This window comes from Buceros rhinoceros, unplaced genomic scaffold (genome assembly GCF_000710305.1).
Source record: "Buceros rhinoceros silvestris isolate BGI_N320 unplaced genomic scaffold, ASM71030v1 scaffold9753, whole genome shotgun sequence".
In the NCBI taxonomy this organism is placed as follows: domain Eukaryota; kingdom Metazoa; phylum Chordata; class Aves; order Bucerotiformes; family Bucerotidae; genus Buceros; species Buceros rhinoceros.
The window spans coordinates 11,415-35,296 of record NW_010404220.1 but is presented as its reverse complement, the minus strand read 5'-3'; the positions used below and the strand labels follow the sequence as shown (position 1 = coordinate 35,296).

The 23,882-nt window shown below is 39.5% G+C and overlaps 2 protein-coding genes across 2 annotated transcripts in view; both read right to left on the bottom strand.

Annotated features, from left to right (window-relative positions):
* The window catches only part of C9 (complement component 9), an 18,945-nt gene extending 10,864 nt beyond the window's left edge, over positions 1-8,081 (bottom strand). Inside the window, exons 1-4 of the mRNA XM_010133306.1 lie at positions 8,005-8,081; positions 3,085-3,178; positions 1,862-2,009; positions 1,093-1,240 (exon numbers count right to left, since the gene is read on the bottom strand). Coding sequence (XP_010131608.1) covers positions 1,093-1,240; positions 1,862-2,009; positions 3,085-3,178; positions 8,005-8,081 — 467 coding nt within the window. The remainder of the gene's footprint in view (positions 1-1,092; positions 1,241-1,861; positions 2,010-3,084; positions 3,179-8,004) is intronic.
* Positions 8,082-12,221: 4,140 nt separating this feature from the next.
* Positions 12,222-23,583, bottom strand: DAB2 (Dab, mitogen-responsive phosphoprotein, homolog 2 (Drosophila)). The gene is made up of 13 exons (XM_010133305.1): positions 23,415-23,583; positions 22,197-22,336; positions 21,376-21,474; positions 20,926-21,057; positions 18,811-18,894; positions 18,588-18,611; positions 18,246-18,293; positions 18,002-18,064; positions 15,877-16,506; positions 14,914-15,055; positions 13,673-14,179; positions 13,083-13,174; positions 12,222-12,281 (listed from the first exon to the last, which is right to left on the bottom strand). The coding sequence occupies exons 1-13, from the start codon at positions 23,506-23,508 to the stop codon at positions 12,222-12,224; spliced, it is 2,115 nt and encodes a 704-aa protein (XP_010131607.1). The 5' UTR covers positions 23,509-23,583.
* Positions 23,584-23,882: the final 299 nt, after the last annotated feature.

Here is a 23,882-nt window from a genome sequence, read left to right as displayed (position 1 = left end):
TACCAATCCAGAGAAGCTGGAATATTGGCTGTGTAGCTCTATGCATCTATGCACCAACGTACAGGAGATACTTCAAAAATTAACTGCTTCTTGGAGGATTCTTTATTGATTGTTTCTTTTTGCCTTTCCATGTCTGTTTCATATATTTTAACCTTTTCAGTATTTGCAGTATTTATGTCTGATATTTGTCCATAAACCTGTCAGTGTAGAAAGTGGTTATCGATTCATCAACATTGCCAGCATTGCTGGCTGTACATCTATACAACATTTGCTCAAAGAAGTTTTTATTAACGGATTATAATAGAAACAGTAGAGAAGATATTTCTAAAAGTGCCTAAGAACCTGGCTTACTTCCCCATGCTACAACGGCAGCATTTTTGTTCTCGTGCAGTAGGACTGTTACTGAAATGAAATAGAAGGGGTGCATCCTTTCCATTTAAACACAAGGTGGTGGTGTACTATACTGCTAGCTTCGTTTGTCCCGGTCTGGATAGCTGCCTTCGAACTGCATTTGGAGACAAAAGTATGTCACGCATTCTTTTTTTTTGTTTGAAAAGAAAGAAGTCCGACAGCGTATGAAATAGAAATATTAAGTTTTCGCTTAGATTAGTGAGGAAAACTACTGTAAACAGTGAAATCTGGGAAGTGGAAAATGCAATACTGGAAAAAAGCTGCAGGCAAAGTGTTGTTGCAGTAAGACATCCCATTGTATAAATAATCAAGATATATTTTCTCCCTTTTATAGATACATGTTAATAAAAGTAGTTGGGAATGACTGATTCATTACGAAATATCACTTGAAACATACCAATGTATCTATTAGGTTTACATTTAAATAATAAGTATTGTAAGTATATTGTAACTTCTACATATGATTCTGTGTATTAACACAATGATTGGTTTATACTGTACTTATAAATATTTAATTCTCCCCAATTATATAAAATAAACCAGTATTTCTGAATAAAATGCATACACAATTCAAATATCACTTTTGGACGTATCAGTGTACCCCAGTATTTTCAGCTGGCTTTGGAGACAGTCCTAGACTCTTCACAAGGTCAAATACTACCTTTCTCCTTCATTACGTACCCTTGCCCTGCGGTCCTGCCGACTTCAGATACATCTATATCATGATTACGGCATGGTGATCGTGGTTCAGACTCACAGTTATCTTCATCAGAAAAGTCTCCACAGTCATTATCTACATTACACACAAGTCGTCGTTTTATACATCGACCTAATCAAAGAATGAAACGTTGAATGAATGCTTTTTTTCCCCCAAGATGTAGTTCAAATGACACACCCAGCTACTCTTTATTGAGATCTTACTCTTCATATATTTCTATTATTGTCACAGACAATTCAAGTTCTACACCCTGTCTCCTTAAAATTAAAAAAAAAAACCATACAACTATATTTACTTACGAGTTTACTGGGATGCCTAAGAACAGTGATAGGAGAACTGATGTCTTTTGCAGAAAGTTGTTACTTCCTGTAATTGTTTCAATATTAATCAGCTTTTAATGATGGAGCAGAAATTACAGGAGAAGAATTTAAATTATTAGATGCAAATTATTATGGAAGGTGAGAGGAATGTACCCCTTCTCATGCTGTAGTTTTGGTGTTGTGGCTTTGCAACCCACCTGTCCACAAACTGGGGACTCTTTAAACCACAGTAATAAGGCAGTGCTTCAGGAAATTATCCTCAGTTAGAAAAGCTCTGAAACATCTCTCTCTTTTTGTTTATGCATCTTGTCTTCAGTGAAAACTGATTTAAGCTGTGTTACTTCACAGAGCTAAGTAAACGTGGTTTCCTGAATTATTGCATAACTTGCTATGGCACAAAACCAAAACCTACCAGAATCGCACTGAAAGTCAGCACCACAGTTTGGTTCAGGTTCCTCAGGACATAACTGGCTGGTATGACACCTCTGTGTATCCCCTAAGGCCTGCAGGCATGGTGAGCCTCCAAACTGTCCAAATCTTTCAATACGCCTAGAGCGAAACTTAAAGGATAAATAACTATTAACACTGCTTAGAGAGAAAAGACAGGTATCAGAACTGGAGGATTTTCGACCGAACTTACAATTTTTGAAAATGAAGCATCTTTGCTGTCATTTTGGTTGAAAATCCATTGCCACAGCTCATTGTGTAAAAGACGCATGCATGAATATTGAATTAATAATAATGTTATAGCAAGTATATAAAGATGCAAGTATCTAAGGAAGACTCTGGGGATTTCTCATAGCAGCCTTCCATTACCTAAATGGCACCTGCAAGAAAGCTGAAGAGGAACTTCTTACAAGGGCCTGTAGTGATAGGACAAGGCATAGTGGCTTCAAACTGATAGAGAGTAGAGTTAGATTAAATGTAAGAAAGTGGTCCTTCACCTCTGTAAGAAAGAAGAGAGAATGGTGAGGCACTGCATCAGGCTGCACAGAGAAATTGTGGATGCCCCACCCCTGGAAGAGTTCAAGGCCAGGTTGGCCTTGGTTGGCCAAAGGATGGAGCTTTGAGCAACCTGATCTGGTGGAAGGTGTCCCAGCCTACAGCAGGGGAGTTGGAACTAGGAGATATTTAAGGTCCCTCCCAACACAAAACATTACATGATTCCATAATTTTTCACTGTGTAGTTTATTTCATTGTTTTTATTATTTTCAGTCCAATGAGAAAATGCGTCTTGTATACTTTGTATGCTTTGTAGTCTGTTATTTTTTAAAGTCTCATAAGAAGAACTCCCCTAAGAGAATAAAAATTGGCTTTTGAAAAAAATAGCTTTTTTTATTTAAAAAGGGAAAAAGTATTGAGAAGTAATGTTCTTAATAGAAATACTCACATGGCCAAAACAGATAACTTCTATCAACAAAACATTTTGAATGAGAACACTTGACCAGTTTTATACATCTGGATGTAGTCTTCTCTTACGCTTATGGCTTCAGATCTGACATGTTTATGGGTTTCATCAAATCATGAACATACAATTCTAAAAGTTGCAATCTGTTATCTTCCAATAACCATAAGGTAGACAGCTAATGTCCCTTTGGTTGCGTCTTCGGAAAAAGCATTCCAGCTATAGCTTACCCTTTGATAGATGCATGGGTCGCAGGGCCCCCATGCACTCCAGCTGCTCAGCTTGCAGTTTATTTGAGATGGAGCATTCAGTTCTCTTTTTCCCCTGTGGAAAGCTTTTCCTGAAGAGCTGTCAAAGAAAACATTCCAGTACAGTTCTGGGCCTTATACTAAAATCACATGTGAGTTCGCATTTAAACCACACACCAATGTTTTAGAAGCATCTTCAATTTGTTTTCTGCCTCACTTTCATAGCAACACTTGGTACTTACATGTATAAAGAAATGCCTAATCTTTGGTGGTTTAAAATCACATTTAAAAACTTTTAACACTTTACAAGCTAGCTCTTTTCCCCCCTTTTTTTCCCATGCTCTTCTGGTGGGTCATGTTATTGCAGGGATTCAAACAATGATACACAGAGAACATCTGCAGTTGCCCTATTCAGACAGTGGCTGTGTTCCCCATACTAAAGCTGAAGACAAAGGCACAGCAGCACGTCTTAAATAGGTGTAACATTTCAGTACATGCCTTCGTGATTTTTTAGCTTATTAACTTTAATGGAGTGCCCCCTAAGCCTAGACAAAAGTTTAAGTGCTTTCCTAACTTGAAAGAAGTCTCACAAACAAAGATATTATTGCTAATAGCCTAACATATAGTTGGAAAAACAGATGAGTGTTTAGCTACGTAAGTATTCTTCAGCTTGCAAAGTTGAATACATGGCCAGTTAGGCATATATTTTCTAAAGTAACTTTCATTTTGGTGCCCACTTTTAAATTAAGAACTAAGAATTCTTTCCATGAAGTAGGGATTGCCCAAATGCTTAGCTGATAAGGAAGTGTGAAGATTTGCTGTGTGTCTGGCACCAGGCATTGGGGTACCTGACAGAGGATGCAGGCTCAACCTTGTGAAAAGTCCATCTTAAATAGAATTCCCTTTCACTAATTCTCTAATTCACTAATCAATAATTAATCGATTCTCAGCTGAAAACACTGAAAACTTGGGAGATAGCATTGAATACCTGCCTCATTCTTACACTTCTCCCTGAGCATCTTTTAATGATCACTATCAAGAATAGGATAAACCCTTGCTCTGACCAGAAAGACTGTGATTAGATTCATATAATACGAAGTATATACTTTAAATCTGAGCCTTTTTGTCTACTTTCATACGCCACTTAGGGGGCAGATTTCTTTCTCCAGTGTTGTTGAGATTTACAAATCCCAAAACACTCTGCAAGGTGTTGTATTTCAAGTGTTGACTAAGTGTGCATGCTTACACACATCAGAATGATACTTCAGCTTGGGAACTGATACAGATTTTTGAAAGTATAATTCCAGCTGAAGCTGTGCTGCAGTCACATTTACCCTGTGTTATATTTTTTATAACTCAAAAATAAGAAAGAAAAAGAAGGAAGTATAGAGCATCTCTTAGAAACTCCTACAGAAAAGTTTAAGTCCTAAAAAGTAGTTATATGGAAGATGGAGGCACCATGCAGAAGTTGCTTCAGGAGAAATGCAATCTGAATATATATAAAAAAGAATATTACTATGAGAACAATTAAACATTGGAATAGATTATCCAAGGAAGTAGTAGATTATCTCTTACTGGGAATATTCAAGACTGTTTGACAGGACCCCTAGATAACCTAATCCAAGTCCCTGCTTTGAACGGAACTTTTCACAAGATCTCCAGCGGTCTCTTTCAATGCATTCTACAGTTAAAGGTGTAATGTAAAATTGAAGTTTGATGTAGCCCTCCAGCCTCTTCAAAAACAATTCCTTTGCCCATAATTCTCTCATCTTACAACTATTTCAGCAATACTACAATTTACTGTAATTTCACAGTAAGCAGATAATGCTTTGAAAAGTTGCTATATAATATTCTACCAAATGGCAATCCCCATTATCAGTACAGGTTTGGGATGAAAGGATTGAGAGCAGCCCTGAGGAGGAGGACTTGGAGGTACTGGTGGATGAGACGCTGGACATGACTTTTCAATGTACACTTGCAGCCTGGAGGGCAACTGTATCCTGCATCAAAGGCAGTGTGGCCAGCAGGTTGAGAGAGATGATTCTGCCCCTCTGCTCCTCTCTGGTGAGACGAGCTGTGTCCAGCTCTGAAGTCTTCAGCACAAAAAGGATATGGACCTGTTTGAGAGGGTCCAGAGGAGGGCCACAAAAATGATCAGAGGGATGGAGCACCTCTCCTATAAGGAGAGGCTGCTCTGGGATCGTCCTGGAGAAGGCTCCAGGAAGTCCTTATGCAGCCTTTCAGTAATTACAGGGGGGCTATAAGAAAAATGGGGATAATCTTTTTAGCAGGGCCTGCTGTGACAGAAAAAAGAGGTAAGGTTTTAAACTAAAAGAGGGGAGATTTAGCCTAGACACAAGGAAGAAAGTTTTTACAATGAGGGTGGTGGAACACTGGCACAGGTTGCCCAGAGGGGTGGTAGATGCCCCATCCCGGGAAACATTCCAGGACAGTTGGATGGAGCTTTGAGCAACCTGATCTAGTTGAAGATTTCTTTGATCACTGCAGCAGGGTTGGACTAGATGACCTTTAAAGGTCCCTTTCAACATTCTATGATTCCATGAAATATTTTTCCACTACTCAGCATAACAGTAACATCTACAGAGGCAAGAAATAAAAATCTACTGGTCTGGCAAATAAGTGAGAATCAGCTTCCTGTGTTTGCAAAGATGGATGCACATGTGACTCTTCTATTTTCTTACTGATATAGGACTGTAAGCCTCCAAGCAAAAACATCTACTCTGGTATCTTGGGTTGAAGACTGACAGGTTGTCCTCAGAGATGTTGGGAGTGGGAATCCTTAGATTCTAGACCTTAAAGATATATTGAGAAATATAATAGGATTTCTAAAAGCAGATCGATGTCTTATTCCTAGCAATTATCAGCTATTTAGGTACTGTAGAAGTCTACACTGAAATGCATTTCTGAATTTCTAAATTATTACCTTTAAAATCCAGCCAAAATCCCTTGCAGACAGTAAGAACAAGCTATAAAGGGCAGTGTCTAGGAGGAGTGCCTAAAGGAGTGATCGGATTCAAGCTAGTACAGATCCAAAAGAGTCTTCCAAAGATTCCTGTAAGTCATAATTTTGAGTCTAAAATAAAAAAAATCACAGGCAGGTAAGGCTGAATTGAACTTTTCAATGCAATTTTAAGTCCTGCCATCAGCTGTCTGCAAACCAGACTTCACGGTTGTCTTTGACCTGATTTTCAGGTGGCACAGATTTTCACATAATCCTGACTAAGCAACTTCTGCAAGAATATTCAGTGAGTAATGTTCACAATCCCCTGGAACCCCTCCAAGTCAGTGCACAGGGTTCACGTGATTTGCTGTAGATCCAGCTTTAGGGTTTTAGATTTACTTGAGGCTAGAAAAGGAAAAAAAAAAATCAGAAAAAGCTCATTGCAAATGTGTCTCATGAACTCTGGACACCGACAACACATACACCATTCAGACTGGTCTGGAAATTCAAAGGGACCCATATGGAAAAAGCATTTTAATCAAATTCATTGTTTAGGAAGAAGATCAAAGATATTAGGAAAATTGGCAAGCTTGTCACCTCCACATTAAACCCAGGAAGAAAAGGTTACTGAAAAACCATGCTGAAATGAGAGATAGTAAGTTACACAATTTAAATAGTAAAGGAGGTAAAACAATTTGGCTACTGAAGAATGTCACTGAAGGTGGCAGCTGAGAGCAAGAACTTCAGAGACAAGCGTGGAAATTTAAATAACCCCAATCCATTACAAGGGAGGTTCAAGGGACAGAAGGGTGCTCTTTGGAAAGGAAAAGACATTTCACAATGAGTACACAAAATTGCTCACACTTTGTCTTGGATTGCACGATACACTCTGTACATCCCCAGGCCACGATGGTTAGGTCATTTGTTGTTGATCCATACTTCAACACACATAGCTATTCAGTCCAGTTGATGACATAAGTCTTGACAATTAGCACTGACCAAGACACAAGGTATGGCTCTCTTAAATTGAGAGATGTGACAGCATCACACAAGGGCATAATTTTGCCAGCTGTAGTTGCTAGCACCATCATGAAGCTGCAGTCTTTAGTATGATGCAAAGTTAAGCTGCTGGCTCACATCGGCTGCTATGGAATCTCTCTAAAAATCCTATCTTCTGGCTGTATTGTTTCAAACTGATTATATCAAACCTGTGTTTTAAAAGATCCTGAATGCCAAACTAATAACCATCAACACATAGGAGAGAGGGAAGCAGCAATTTCTACAGTTTTGATGGCTGCTTTGCAAAGTCTGCCCAGTTATTTCAAGCAATAATACCAGGAGACACCCTCACAGGCCTAGACACATGCGCAAGAGGCAATACTTGGTTGTTCAGATTATAAGACTCACATTCTTTCACCACTTAGTACTGACCATTCTCATAAATGACATACAGACTAGGCAGCTGTATTTCTGGTAGTACAGCTCTTCAGTTGTTTTCACGATATTCTTGTGTGTACTAAGCCTTTAGCTCTTTCTAATGATACTTAGAGCAAAACGCACAAAGGCTCTATTTCCAAAGAATTAGAAATTGGCAGTCTAGAAGACTTCAAATAGGAATAGAAGTACTGTCAGGATAAAACTGCACATCTTCAGAAAGAAACAAATTAAGATGAGATTATATTTTGACACTCAGCATGGAACAGAAAACAGTTGCCTGAGCTCCATCTCCCTGCAAGAACATGGCTTCAACTGCTACCAGTTGCCTTTAAAATAAATGGATAAACCATTTCTATGTGACTCCTTGAAATACTGCAAGAAGCAGTTTCCTTTTTCATTGGATATTTGAGCAAGCTACCATTAGCAATGTTTGTGTTTAAGGTTTATGCTCTCTCTTGGAGAAAAAACTTTATAGGAATCTGCAGAAAACCAAAGACACTTACCTTCCGCTTTCCCCCAAAAGTGAGGTGGCCACCCCGAAAGTGCATAGCAGGGGTATAAGCTGCGGGATGACATACATGCTTCTAATTTTGTAGCTGAATAGACAAGAATTCCCATGGCTGAATTTGTAATTTCTTTATTTGCTCCTTTCGTTATTTATTAACAAGAGAACAAACAAAAAGCAGTGCTTACTGAAGAATGCCAGTTATGGGCCAAAACTGCCTTACGGTAAATGCGCTAAAGTCCACTTTTCAGAAAATTCCACTTTTTCCTGCATGGAGATTGGGAAATAGTGTAAAGTATTTTCAAGGTTAAAAACAAGCCATTTTTATTTACTACTACCTTTTAGATATAGGAAAGACATTTTCTATTTAATTATAGAACAGTTAAGTGCCTAGTAAAAAGCTGTCATAGCAGTGACTCATGTAACTAACAAATAATTCCCAAAGCAGAGCTGTTTAGAAGAGCAAATTCAGCATCTAACATCTTTGGAGTATCAGAGGAATAAAGTTCCAAGATTTCTTTTTCTTCTTCCTCCAGCCAATATAAAAGAACACCCCAATTTTTTGGTTCTTTTATAGCCTTCGCCAAAACCCAAACAGCAAGCAAGCTCTTTAGGAGGTCATTCCCATTCAATAGTTTGCTGTAATTCAGATTTAAGGCATCATGTTCTGAACACAGTCACAAGACAAAAGTAACTCATAAATAATCCCATTTAGCATTAAGAATTAAGTATCTGGATGCAAGCTTAAAATAATTATCTAGTATAAAGATATTCCAAATTACTATAGGTAAATAAAAAAATTACTTTCAAGTTTTTCTGGTCTCCCCTTTTTGTGGCAGGGAGAAGGGAGGGTGTGGAACAGGGCAGGAAAATTTTTTGCCTATTCAATCCTTAATTTGGGATAATTTCATTTAGAGGAACTTAAATCTGATGCAGCCTCAGTCTACCTTAGTGAGTCCAGCTGCACTAAACTTACTTGTTGAGCAAGAATGCAAGACAGACAGTTGTCATATTGCAGTGTTTCATCATACCTGCTTCAACTGATGCTATATACAACACCAAAGTTTGTTTTTTTCAAGAGAGACTAAATCAGTGTAAGCAGCTATTCAAAATAAGCTAGCAGACCAACAAGCATCTTTGGCTAGCTCATAAGAAAGAGATCCTGCTAACCAGCTCTTAGTGATCATCCTGACAGATATTTCAAGACTGCAGCATAGCAGGACTTAATTTTAGCTTGACCAGCAAACGCTTATTTAGATACTTAACGTAAATGCTGGTAAACTTATTCCTTCACTCAAGCACCAAGTCAGTCAACTATTTTTTCAGTATCTTTACGTACTAAATTATTTGTTGTCATGGAGCCAAGTAAAAAAAAAAAAAATCAGTGATTCTCTGGAACGCTGCAAGACCTATATTTCAAGCTGGATACTAACTCCCTTTCAATGAGTTCTTTTCAATCCCTTAACCATCCTAATCAAACAGTAATAGAACTGGGCAAGCAAGAACCCATTCTGTTTACTCAGTTATAAATCCGACTGACAGTTACAGGTCTGACTCCAGTACTAAACACTAGTCTAACCCAGTAACTTTCTAATGATTTTTTTTTATAGCAATCTGCATTAAAGGAGTTGTAAAATTTGTCCTGAACTTGAGCTAAATGTTCTGATTTAGCATCAAGTTTCTTCTGATGCTTTTTCCCAGCATCAGTTTATACCTGCTGCAAAGTTGGAATAGACAAGTTGATTTAATAAACTGTGTTGCATTCAGAAATTTCAAGTACTGATCTTCCATGGTCCTGCAGAAGGGAGCAAGAAGGCATCTTTAGCAGCAGCAAACACAGGCTGAGCAGCTAACAGGAGACAAACTGAGTGACAGTTTACTAAGTCAGCTGGGGATTTTATTTTTTACTGTGGGACAGCATTTGTTGAACAGGCCTGAGGCAAGAAGCTGGAGAAAGGCTTAAGACCTTGCTACCAGACACCTATAGTAAGAACCTGTGAAAAACAATTCTTAGCACCCTCAACTAGACCACAGGGTTGAGTTAAGGCGGACAGAATCAACAACAACATGTCTTTGGTATGAAGAGTTGCTTCTGTTTAATCTCAATAGGTAATAGTACAGTTTTACATAACAGTGTCACATCCATAAGTTTCTACATTTCCAGTTTGAGACAAATACTTAAATTCATAGCTTTTTTGCATTACAGAAAGTGCAAGAGGTTTATATACAATTGCAAGATTGGTTGTATTCAAGTTGTCTTTAACTCTCCAGTTCAGCAACTGCTTCAGCATTTGATTTAACAACACTATTTCAAGTTGATACTTGGTATTAACAGCAAAACCTCTGACACATCAACCACCACCACCACCCAAGAATGTAGCTGTTACAGTCAGTTACAAGCAACTGAATTAAAGATGTTAGTAAAGAGGTACTTCAGAAAAATCTCCTTCAGAGATGGAGGATTACCTCACATTAATGGCACAGGGGTGGTGCATCTGTCCACAAGGAATCTAGGCACAGAGTGAAGCTATGATTGTTTCTTTCAAACGTGCTGGAAACACGCCACACTACACCACATGACAACTCAAACTGAGCAACATCAGGGATGTTCACTGAGATAAGAACATAAGAAGCCTATCTGCTTGTTCCATTTGTCTGCCAAACCACCTTAATAGCGAAGTATTCCTAGCAGATTTCCCTCCCTGAAAAAAGCTGTATTAGCACCAAGACAACAGTTAGTATCCATGACTACCTCAATGCTCTGCAAGAAGTGTTTCAGCTTATCTGACCCTACAGTGTAGATCTCTAGTAGGTAGGACTCCAGTAGTTCTGTTACAGACTCCACAGTTTATCCCCTTATTAAAAGTTTATGGTGGAATGCAAGTTTTACCATTAGTTAAATATACATGTATTGGATTTCTGCCTCCACCATAGACTTTACATCACTGCAGCTCAGAGACCAAGTCATATGTCTGGCCACCAACTAGAACTGAGTAGCATCCACTTTACAACTGGCTGCTGTTGTAATAACAGACAACTGACCTAGTTGTTTAAGGTGTGGAGTTTTAGCTACTAATTCAATTCCCTTACGTGAATGCAACACTTCTTCCCCAGGTACAGTCAGTTCCTTTATTTTAGGACAGTAAGTGCTACAGAAAGAAGAATTGTTGTGACCATGCTTACAAGACACATGACTTAGTTTTGCCAAGCTCTTTTGTGAAAGACTGCAAAGAACTAAAAGTAAAGTTAACATCCACCAGTTTGAACTTGGGTCACCAGCATGAGCCCAACTCTCCATTTGCTTTGCCCTGAATTGTCATCTTCACAGCACATTCTTTGAGGGTTTGTGTTTCAATCCACTGGGACATGGTTTAAATTACAGACATCACGGGACAGCAGCAAGAGTGGCAGACAGTAAAGTGAAAGGTAGGAAGATCATGTGGAAAGAGGTCCAGTTATTCCATTTGTCCTTTTCTGGTTATGCCTAGTGTGACAAAAAAGACTTAAGGTTAGAATGGATACAAGCCATAGTTTTATTGCTCAAACTAGCTTAGAGCCACTGAGAACAAAAACTAAAGCAATAAATAGCAACACTTGTCTTCTGTTAGAAGACAGACAGTATTTCAGGGGAAGAACTGGAGGTGGGGCAGAGGAATAGATTTGCTAGTTTGACAGTTTATGTTCTCTAATCACTGGTATGAAAGTTTATTACATTAGTTTCTAGTAACAATAGCTGTCATAACAGTCCTTATTCTGTTCTTATCTGAATTCACCCAGAGCACAAACTCACAGTTATTTAGGGGATTAAACTTCAGAAAGCTCTATGGGGCACCGCATGCTAACATTCTTCTGAAGGGGCATCTGAAGCGACTTAGTGAGCCCCTCTGAATTTTACAGTACACATTTGCTCAAACTTTACTCAAGGGAAGAAAATCTATATCTGTTGTGGCCATGGCCTTCAGTCCATGGAAGAATAAAACCTTTATTCTAATAAAGTGAAACTGGCTAGGCTTAGCCAGAATGCAGCTATGTAGAGTCTGAGTAGAGGCACTCTGGCAAAAGTGTCCTCCTAGGAATAGTTTGCCATAGTTCAGAGAAGCATAAGAGTTAAGCTAGTGTAGTTTCTTAGGCAGCTTAGTCTGTAGGTTTTTTTTTTTTTAAATCAATTTCAGAGAAATGAAGTAGGTTGTCTTATTAATGGAAGGCTTACCCGATCTATGCAAATGGGTTCCCAAAAGGATCACCAAAAGGAGTATCAGGTGGTTTCTGAGATTCCTTTTAAGGAAAGAGAGATCATGGACTTTTATTGATTTCCAGGTTTCATCAGGTCTGCATACCTCTATCAGCTAGTTCCTGTTCCAAACACCTTCTGGAAATAATGTTTCAGAGTCTCTGCTAGATACACATTAACTGTACTTCTTTAACAAGAGAAAAGGGCTCTAAAGCAGTGTTAGCAGTTATGCTAGTCTGAGGCAAGGTATCTTTCAGTAAGCACAGATGTCTTTTCTGAACACTTATTTGGAGCTGAGCCAGTGTAGTCATGATAAGATCTGGTTTAACCAAATATTAGCAGTCTTAAGCCAGCATTCTGGAAAGGATTCAGAGTTTCCACCAAGGGATTCAAGTGCTGTGTCCCAAATGGGGCAATGTGTTTAACCCACTTCCTCCCCCAAGGAGTACTGAACATGGGAGCCTCCCATTTGTTCAGCAAGAGAGCTGCTCAGTCCACACTGCTCTGTCTACTCTAAAGAAAGGTAAGCATAACCAAATTGGAAGACTTCTGCAGCTACATTATTTTACAGTCTTCTGTAGAAGCTCCCAATACTGAACTTCCTGCTAGGGCTTGCAGCATGAGGTTATTGACCCAAGCCAAACATAACTGTACTTTGCTAGCCTTCTTGCAACAAAAGCCCTCTGTTTGATTACATATGAGCCTCAAGCATAGAAGAAGTTTTGTTCCACTGCCTCTAAAGCCAGAACCAAGCCCGTGCTCAAACATAGGCACCCCTGTTGTAAAAGGGAAAGAAAGGTTGAGTGGTTTTTTTCTGTTTGTTTGGGAATTTTTTTACTACTCACAGATGAGGCGCTGAAAAGGTCTGTTTTAGCTTGACTTTCAAACAGGCCATCAGCCGGCAGCACACTCTGTCGGGGAACAGGCATTGGTGGTTCTAAAGAAAAGAGACATACTGCTATAATCACTTAACAGCTTTAACAAGTACTCAGCTCTTCCTGTGTATTGACACCAAAGCTCATCTGATTAGATACATGAAAAACCCACACAGAAGTTACTTTACATCCTGCTTGTGCCTCACTACACTTAAAGTAGATGAGACTTCTGACATTGTACCAACCTAGTTTACCTCATTCTAGTTGTTTAGGCATTAGGTGTCAGTATTTGGCCACTGACATTGCTCAATTCTGTAAGATTTTTAGGGGAGACAATTCTTCTACCCTCTGTTTCAGTCACCATTAAACCAAATTTTTAGTTCTATCAGAAAATGTTGGTGAGCAGCCATCCCAATCCCTGCACAGCTGCCCCAGCTAAAGAAAAAACAGAAAGATTTTTCTGGCAGACAGCATGCTAGCTTCCATGTCACTATGATCTCTACTATCTTGAGGAATGCTTATGGTACTACTAAAAGAATTGCTGAAAGCTCCAGAAGCACCTGAAAGGCTTTGCTGTTCTCCTCTCCTTGCTGGTACTGCAGGTGGCTTTGTCAGCTGGAAGTCTTTGAACATATCCTTGACATCCTTCATCTCTTTATCACCAAGTGGGTCCAGTGCAATAAAGGCATCACTCTCTTTCTTGGATAGCTCCTTCTGAGGTGCAATTCTAGGTGGTGGCTGAGGTGGGCTAGTTGTTGTTGACACGGAGGGCAGTACAGTTGTCAACTGAGCGGGTGATGTTGAAGATGAGAACGCACTACTCTGGAAGGGATTTACAGCACTGGATAGCTGTGGCCATGGACTAGACGGAACTGGTGCCCAGAGACTAGAGGACTGAGAGCCTGATGGACCAAAAGATGCAGACTGGTTCCAGCGTGGCACTGCTCGACTGCTAAGGATAACTGATGGACTAAATCCTGCAGACCGACCAGGCATCATAGACCCAGGAAAGATTGGTGTACTCTGAGCGAAAGTAGGTGTCTGCATATTCCATGGTGGCAGAGTTCCTCGCAAGCCACCTGAAGAGAGATCATTATACAACACTTCATTGTGTTATACAACACTTAATTGACTTGAAGACCTCAAGCAAGAGTGTATCAATTCCACTCAGGGTACCAGCAAAACATTTTTCACTTACTGTTTACAAAAATCTCTTGATTTACACTTGAAAGTCAAGTCACTTGAGGGGGAGCAAGAGGGGAAAAGGGGTTTAATTGGTGATTTTTTTTGGTTTTTTTTTTTTTTTTTTTACTTTGCTCTGTTTCAGGGGGGGGGAGAAGAGGGGAAAAAGGGTTTTATTGGTGATTTTTTTTTGTTTTTTTTTTTTTTTTTTTTACTTTGCTCTGTTTCAGTCCTGGAAGAACAGAATTGAGGTTGACATAAAAGAAGGAGAAACTCACTCAAGCCTAGCACAGAAGTGACATGCTTTGCCATATAGTTGCTTCTGTGTGAAGAATTAAGACTCTGCAGCAGCAGTGTTATCATAACCTCTCAGGTTGTGCTTGGCTCAGTTGAACCTTCTGTACCTGAAGCAGTAATGTGCTATCAAAGTTCAATCAAAAAACCCCTGTCCCAGTAAGGATGCAAAGTTTAGGCCTCTATTCACAAAACGCAATAGTTTAGGACATAGCACATGGAATAAGGGGCATGGCACTTCACATGAAATAAAAGAAAACTAGAATGCCTGTTTGAGTCAGCAGACATCTCAGACCGGAGCAAGACCTTCACCTTTTCAACTGACCTAGATTGGCCAATGGATATGGTGTGGAACTTTTGAAGAGGTCCAGTGAACTCGGTGTCATAGATCCTGTTAGTGAGGTCAAGGTAAGGTTCTCTGTAGTCGGCACAAAGAAGTCTGAGCTAAATAATTCACTTGATGCAGTCTAGAAAGAAAAAGAAGTTTTGTGAGATGGCACAGCACAATACATGCTAGCATAATCAAGACTCACTAGCCCAGAGCTACAAGCTTTTATTTCAGCAAGAGCAGAGCAGGAAGCTTTGATGTATCCTTTAGAGACTAAGTGTAAGACTTTAAAACTTCACCATTTTGTTCATGACTACTGAGATGCATGATATTAAGTAGGTATAATATATAGTAGTCACAAGTCAACATCAGAAGAATAACACTTGGATAAAGCAACTGGATTATTCACTACACCCCTCCCCCACTCCTCTAAACTTTCCTGCTCAGTCTGTAGTGACCCCTGCAGCTGCGGCAAGGTCAGAAAGAGTTTTGCATCATTTGAGTGCAAGACAAACACAGCTGACCCAGAGCCACCCTGCTTCTAATCAGGCAAGTAATTGAGATTGCCCTCAGTAGGCAGGTACTGAAACACTACACAGGCTTCTGCAAACTAGTACCTCATTGTTATGAAGCAGGTAGATGGGCATACGGCTATCATAACATGTTCTGGTACTATGCAATATACATAGCAGCATACTTACCAGACCTTTACAGAAGTATGGCAGCATTAAGGAAAAGAGTATATAATTTAGTGACCATAGCTACTATAATACATTCATGAATGCTAGAATGTATCATGGCTTCAAAGAGGTTAGAGTAAGCATGTCAAGTAGAAGATAAGTAGATTAATTGTGAAGCTATTTAGCCAGTTGCACAATATGAAGAAAGAACAGCTTCCTTCACCCAGCTTCTTTAAGTAATAGCATGCATGGCACTATGAATTACTTGAATACTGTTCACCTTGACAGACCTCCTTCCTCTTCCTGGCTTGGTACTTTGTGGTGGTGGGCTAATTGTTATAGGTTTATGTGACATGAGCTGGATATTGCTTTCAGAATCCAGCTTTACTCCATTCTGCAGTGATACTCCTTTAGAAGGACCTTCCACAAACAGGTTTGATGGGGTTTTAAGAAACCCATTCTGTTCTCTCTCTGGTACTCCATTTGGAGTTCTTGCTGTAGGCAGCTTACTCTCAAGTGGCCACTGGCTTGATAGCACTTCTTGTTTGCCACTTCTATTAGATATCTGGTCAAACTGTTTACCAAAGTAGTCAATATCACCATTTGAAGCACCATTACCCACCAGTGCCAAGGTATTCAGACTTCCCTTCTTCTGATCAGCAGATGTTAGCGAATCAAATGAAGACAGTGCAGATTGGTCTGGTGTGAAAGGATCATCACTGAAAGGGTCTGGATTAGGTGTGGGGAAGAAGCTCAGACTGGCAGAGAAAGAACCCTCAGGTGTGAAGGGTGTCTGCGGCTTTGGTTGTGGAAGAGAGGTTGGGATTCCATTCAAGAGATCCTCTTTTACAATAGTCTGGTTTGTCTCAATTTCAGAATCTAGATCCACTAACAGAATCTCTTTAGCTTCCTATTTGTTCAGAGAGAAAAATAAAGTTAGTTTCATGTAGGAATTGCTGCATAATACACAAGCTGACAGAAAACATCTGCAGAAGGTAAGATCCTAGTATCCAATACATTAACTATTCAACGTCACAGTGAAGATACACTAAAGCTTCATCTTGTAAGTCATTAAGGCAAGCTCTGCTGGCTGTGGCCAAATCACAGCTACTTTGTTTCAGAAACTCAATGTTAAAAGCACCTGTTTTAAGATCCCTTAGTTATATATCTGTAGAATCATTAAGCACTAATTACACCCAGGCTTTCAGCTGAGGCCAGAACCCCTGTTTGAGTTCTACTGCTTTGTTTTGACAAGTTGTGATATCACACTGCAGTACTGTGACTTCAAGTTGTAGTCCTAGCTTCAGTGTAAGATTGTAGAGCTATTTGGCACTGGAAGGTGTTAACATGTCATCTCTCCACCAAGCAGGCAGTAGAAAGGTAAGACTTGGTCACTAGCTGGACAGCACCAATAGTATCATGGCTGATGGTGGTTTACTATGCCAGAGTAAACTGGTAGGATTTTGGGGGTCATACTGAGTTATGACAAGGTTTATACACAATTTCATGGCATTAGGCCACACCTTGAGCTAGGGCTACTCATTTAGAATGGCTAGGAGTCCACTCTGAGGGACTTACTTAATGATTCACTTGTCCATAAAATGAGCATCAGCTTTAAAGGTCTATAGCAGAGTTTCTGTAATAGCTCTCACAGCAAAAGAGGCATGTACTTCCAGTACGCATTTCTAAGCCATCTGACTAGATATGTGGACATGTGTGAACCTCATGAAGTTCAATAAGGCTAAGTACAAGGTTCTGTGCAATAAGCAGATTGAGAGCAGCATTACTGATAAGCACTTGGGAAGGCTCTGAGGAGACTTTATAGCAGCCTTCCAGAACCTAAAAGGGGCCTACAGGAAGACATGGCAAGGAACTATTTATCAGGTAATGTAGTGATAGGACAATGGATAATGGCTTTAAACTGAAAAAGGGTTGATTTAGAGTAGATATTAGGAAGAAATATTTTACTGTGAGGGTGGTGAGGCACTGGAAGAGGTTGCCTAGAGAAGTTGTAGATGCCCCATCTCTGGAAGTGTTCAAGGGCAGGCTGAATGGGGCTTTCAGCAAGCTGATTGTGTGGAAGGTGTCCCTGCCCAAGGCAAGGGGGTTGGAACTAGATGATCTTTAGGGTTTTCAACCCAGACCTATTCTCTAATTCCATGACTAACAATACAGTATTATCTCTGTCACACAGTCTCAAGTGAACTCTGCTAGATAGCATTAGTACCTGCTTACTAACTAGAGTAACTATTATAGCCCCAAGATGCTAGTACACTGATAATGGCTAGACAGAGGTCTCAGTGAAACCAGAAACCAGGTCTAATAAAGTGAAAACAAATCTTATTACTAGGACTAAGCTTGCTTTCAAAGCAAAAGCCAAGAGAGCTAAGCTAGAGTCTACTTACTGTGGGACTGCTCATATCAGGAGGTGTTGACATATCCCCAAACAAGTCCATCTGGTCAACTCCCTTGAACACAGAAGTATTGAAAGAATTGGTATCTGTTAGAGTTCTTATAAGAGCAAGAATGAAGCATTATGCAGATATACTGTAAACACATCTATAAATACTGTATTTCCCACACAATATGGAGGCAGTCAGTTTTGAACTTCTTACTGGTATGAGCATAAAGTTCTAAAATTTAACCTACCAATTTCATTTTGTCAGCTTGATCAGCAGGGAGTGTGTCACTACCATTCTGTAATAGATGGATAACAGTGTCAGTGATTGGAGTATCAAAACTTATCTTAAGCAAGGAGCTTGCAAGCTTCAAAGAGCAACTGATGAAAAGAGGAAGTATAAGAGACATCACTATTGTTTTTTTTCCTCCCCTAAAGAAACCAGGAACTATTGGTTTTCTAGGTCCCTTTTACTCTCATTTGATGTAATTGGGCATCTGACATTGCATCCATAATGCTGGTCATGTAAAGTCAAAGCTAATTGTGTTGCAGCAGCATAACTAATCAAGTGAGACCAAGTTGGAGTGACTTACCTCAGTCTTACTTGCTTCCTCACTCTAAAGAAAAGAAGACTTTTAGTAACTAGACATCATGCAGAATATGAAACTGCTGGTATCACTACCAACCAATAACTTCAAGTCATTCTGGAGTTAGATAGATCTCAGGGCAAAGTCTTGAAGAGCCCAAAAGCCAAGCCAAAGCTGAAGAAAGCTTTAATTCTATGCAGACTAATGCAGTATCCATAATTTTACTTGCCTTTTTCTTGTCATCATCTTCCTTCTTCTTCATGTTATATATTAATTGGAAGAGGTCCTTAAGATCAACAACTAGAGGCTCAGCCTGAAAAAGATGGTAGGTTTTAGGCCAGATGTTAGTTTGTTCTCCCTCGACTTCTACTGAAGCAAGCTGTGGTGCAGAAAGCCAACCTTTTCTACATGGTGCAACAGTAAGGTTGAGACAACAAGAAAAGCAAGAGTTTAAAGGACTGACTAGTTTCCATACAAGATAGCTTATGAAGAATCCAAGGGTAATACAACCAGTTTGGAACCACTGTTAACTGCAGAGGGAAAGTACCTGTACTTGTGTTAAGCTTGTGATGTTCTTGGTAAAAAGCTTGTAGGGCTAAAACGTTTGTAATGTTTCATACATGGATGGCAAGACTATTTTCCTCAAAAGTGCAAAGTTTATCCAAGCTTTCTGGTAGACTCAAAGATGAAAAGCAGTTTGCATCCATCCATTTTCTACCTACTCCAATGCTGAACCTGGAGAAAGCTTCTATAGCTAATATACTTGCATTTAAACAGGATGCAAATAGTAAATCAGCAAGCATAAGATAAGATTATCATTGCCTCATATGCGTAGAGTAGACAGAAACTTTAAGTGGAATCTGTATAAGGATGAAAGTATGAATTAGAAAGGCACAATATTCCCTGCACGCTCATTAACAAGAATGTTTTGAGTGGTTGCTGGGATGGTGGCATGTTCAGCTATACCAATTTGGAGCTTCTGCTTGAGGTACATAGCAGCTGTGTCATTGCCTAGATTAGGAAAAATCCCCCTGTTTAGCCACTACCTTTGGCTTAGAGCAGAGAATCTGCTGAACAGATCTCACTGTTTATATCTGAGCATCATCCTCTGCTAATCAATGGTTTTAGACATGCAACTGCAGGAAAAGGCATTTTGAGAGTAACCAACATTGACAAACAGTACAGCTGCAAAAGTCCTTACTACTCAGGTAGATGAGTTTGTGTTGGAAAAAACTAGCAGTAAGTCAAGCAGTCTACAGCTTGCCTAAGTATATAGGCTGGCAAGCAGCACCCAAGGCAGAAAGCTGAAAGAACATACTCCACTCTAAAGCACACACAGAAAGCTTTTCTACTTAATCAACAATTCCAGTGAAGCCACTACAAGGCCAGTACAGGACTCAGGTAAACTAATAAAACAAGCTTAGGAGAGGTTGTTACAGCCATTACTAAAGGAGTAACATGCTCCCACAAGAAGCCCCTCCATCCTACCTGTAGTGTGTCTAAAGCTGTCAACAGGTTCTCTAGGAGGGCAGGTAGAGATGTGTATGAAGAAATTACTAGCTCTGAAGTCTTGGTTTGTCAGATCATTACAGTGACTTCATTTAGACCTTTATAATTTTATTAGCTTGTCATGATAATGTGTTTATAATAAAGATCTAAATTAAGTTCAGGTCATTTAGGATGCTGTGCAATACTTGGCAGTAATCCCAAGTAGTTTGCTTCTAATACTGCTTATATACAGATTCTCGTCGAAGAGACAAACCCTGTCTACAGGACTTCTGCATGGGGGAAATCCAGCATAAAAGGATCAGAGTCCCTCACAGAAGTAACTCTAGAAGGACTAGACCTGCCATCCACCAGCCCCAGAAACACCATTGCAATTCAGTAACTTTGTTTTCACTGCTGCACAAGACATAAAAGAAGCTGCTAGTCTAGTTCTCATATAATTCCTGTTAATTCTGTGTGAAGCTCTGGCTATTTAACTCAATCATTAGCATTCTCACTGATAGTAACAGGTCACTGTACAGGACAGACCATGATAATGGTTCCATTCATCTCACTAATGACTTCACAGTGCGTGGACCTGTTAAGTAAGGTTAATCATAGTAAGCAAGGCTACTTGAGTGTTTTTATTCTGGACTACAGAAAAGCTGAACAAGATAAAAACCACTTGTGGTACAGTCAATTCCTACCATCCTCCTCTTGGAGAAGAGTCTATCCACCTGTCCTCGTATTCCCTTATACCTCATAGGGCAACCAGCAAAATACTACATCCTTCTCACATGTTAATTGTTTACAGAATAGCATTACTTATAACTAGTGGAAAAAGATGTCTGATCCATACCTGTTGTGCTGTTTTTATGGCAAAAAATTGGTGCTGGCCTTCTCCTCCACATACATAGCCAAAGGCACGATTGTCTGTTACATCCCGAGCAATAAAGGAGATTTTGTTTACTGGATGTTCATGCTCTATTACCTAGAATTGGGAAGAAAATAACTATTGGTTTAAATTGCTGAAAATATAATAGCTGCTATTCTCTGTAGTTAGAATGATTGCAACTGTTGGAAGGCTTCAGTTGAAGACTCAGATTTATCATCCTTTAACTAACCACAAGAGGGTGTACTTATCTTCGTGGCAGAAGGCTTCAGCATTACAAGCTATTTCACAAGCCAATTTTTATGTGTGGAAGAGGGGCATGATGCCATTTAGAAAACTAGTTCAGATTGGTTTAAATTGCAAGCACCTCACTCACTAAGAATCACAATCACATTAAGAGAATAAGTCATATCTTACCCCTGTTTTCTCATCTATTATTTTTATACCAGAGAGGGAGATATTCACGCAGATCTTCTGTTTGTGCTGACCCTGAGAACGTGCTGCCACTGCCATTCCCTAGAAAGGATGAATATCAAATTATTGATCAGACTTCTGTTAGATTGAACTTTAACTTTTTTCCTTAGTTTCCTCATGAGCCACTGCTGTGACTATACTAGTGCTAATCTTGTTATTCCTATGCAACTGTACAGTTACTACAGAATTTCTCTTGCAACATATGCCTGACTATGTTTGAAGCGATGCCTCACAACTAGATGGTGTTTCCTCTGAAAGTATTTTACAGCTTCAAAACTTATCTTAGTTCAAAACCGCTGCAGTAGCAGCATCTTTGCCAGCTTTCCTGGCCTGATTGAAGCTATGTGAGGGTGCAGAAGTAGTCGTCTGTGTTGCTGCACATCTCATTTATTCTTTGGCTTATCTGTATTTCTGGTGTCACTATTGCCACAGGATGCCAACTTGTGATTTGAAGTCAGTGTTAAATTGCACAGAGTTCACCTCTCCCCATGCAAAACCCCAGCTCATTATTTGTGATTAAGCTCATACTATTAGCATCTATACTGATGCCTACCAGAGACCCAAAGGAGCATTACCAAGCTGTTAGACAAACATTGTCCCTTAAGCAAGGGGTTACAGCTTTAAAAGTAACATCGACCTAGGCCTGCAATGTTATTACCATGTTACCATTAAGCTGTATTCAAAGTTGTGCCAAAGTGACCATTTGATCCGCTTTCTGAAGGCCACCCAGAAGTTGTTCCTTACATGCCAGCTCAAGTCCTTACCTTCAGCTTCATCATTGAATCCTGACTCATTTTATCTCCTCTTGCCTCTGGGACATCATCAATGCCAATCAGTTTAGCTTTGTACCTTACACCATCACCTTTGAATCTGGACAAGAGAGATTCATCTGTCTTTTCTGGCCCTGAAACACAGAAAAACATGTTTCTTTTTACTGTTATTGTTTAAAGGGAGAAATGCTTTTGTTGTGGCTTTAAGGTCTTTTAAAAAAATGTACCATATAAGTACATATTAAAACAGTCCCTTGAGCGTAGCTCACAAAGAACCCTTAGTCCTTCCACTACAATGTGCACTGCAAGGTAGTTACTCCTTTAAGGTCACAGTGCTTTTGCAGAATCTGACCTCAGTTCAAACAGTGGAGCCCAGTTCTCAGTATTTGACGACTTAAGAACAATTTTTTGCTACATAAAACTGAACTATTTATACGCAACAGCCAAGTACTAAGCAAGAACACCAAGCAGAAATGGTGCTTCCCATGGCTATACAGGATGCTCAATAAGCCTTTCGGATGTTAGCTCCTTTTCTGGTGTAGTCAGACTTGTTCTTGGTGTGCACAAATTCCCTAGTTCTTGTGCTAAAACTTTCTATCACCATAATTTCTACAAGTCCTTGTACCCCCATCCCTGTAATCACTTTGGATTTTAGCTAGTTTGCCATTTCTGCTGTTTCCACTACTTCTCAGAAAAGCTCACTTTTCTTTTCTACTCAACACTGAGCATGTATCTAGGTATATATTTCTGTATGAGGTAATTATATTTATACAACCTAATCTATAAAAAAAAAATCTACAATACAAAAAAAGATCTACAATAATTCTCATGAATGAGTTTTCTAGCTTCTCTGGGCTAGAATCTGTACATCACTCCGTCTCTGGAGGGAGGGGAGAAAATGAGTTCAGGATCAGACTGACAGCTACCTGAACGGTGAGGCTTTCTCTTCTCTGGGCTGTTAGTAACTTTCAGGCTCAACAAATGTGTCATTTAACAAGTGGAACTGAGAGCTTTAGAACTTAAGAGTGGTCAAACGAAAACCGTACCTTCTGGTTATATTTATTTTACTAGCTTATTTACTCTTTTTTTCCAGTCAGCTTGAAACCTCAGAGTTATTTTAGCTATGCTGTAAGAGTGATCTTAGTTTTAGGCAAGTGCAAAAGATTCAGGTCACTGACTAGAGAAGGTGTTCAAGGTGTAAGCATTTCTTACCTTTCTTTTTTTCCTTCTTTGAAGATTGTGCTTTTGTGGGAGCCTGTTGTTCAGGCTGGCTGTTGGTAGTAGTAGTTTCAGCTTCGGTAGACATGATGAGGTGGTGGTCAGCTATGCTTGCTGTAGTTTTAAAAAAATTCAAATTAACAATCAGTAGGCAGACATAATATTCTACCTTTAAGAAAAAAAAAATTAGACCTGTTGGTCCAGTTTTGTTCTACTGAAAGCCAAAGCCCAGAAATGCTTGAAAGTAGGAAGTCTGACTCACTGTCTAGTCATCTCAGGCTACAGTAAGCATGAAGTTATGGCCACTAGGTGATGAACCCTCATCTCGGTAATACCTAATCAGTAGGTCACACTGACCTACATCCACAAGCTCTACTTGCATCACCCTGTTTTAATCTCTCAGCCTTCAGCTTTTTACCCTTTTAAAATATTTATAGGACTTCAGGTATTTTGCTTTATTCT

Bases quoted from the DNA above. Each gene is read 5' to 3' on its own strand.
- DAB2 (XM_010133305.1), bottom strand. From the start codon at position 23,508: ATGTCTACCGAAGCTGAAACTACTACTACCAACAGCCAGCCTGAACAA. The intron at 18,294-18,587 runs GTAAGTCACTCC...CATCTATTACAG, and splicing joins AGGAAGCAAGTAAGACTGAG to AATGGTAGTGACACACTCCC. The intron at 16,507-18,001 runs GTAAGTAGACTC...CTGAACAAATAG, and splicing joins CTGATATGAGCAGTCCCACA to GAAGCTAAAGAGATTCTGTT.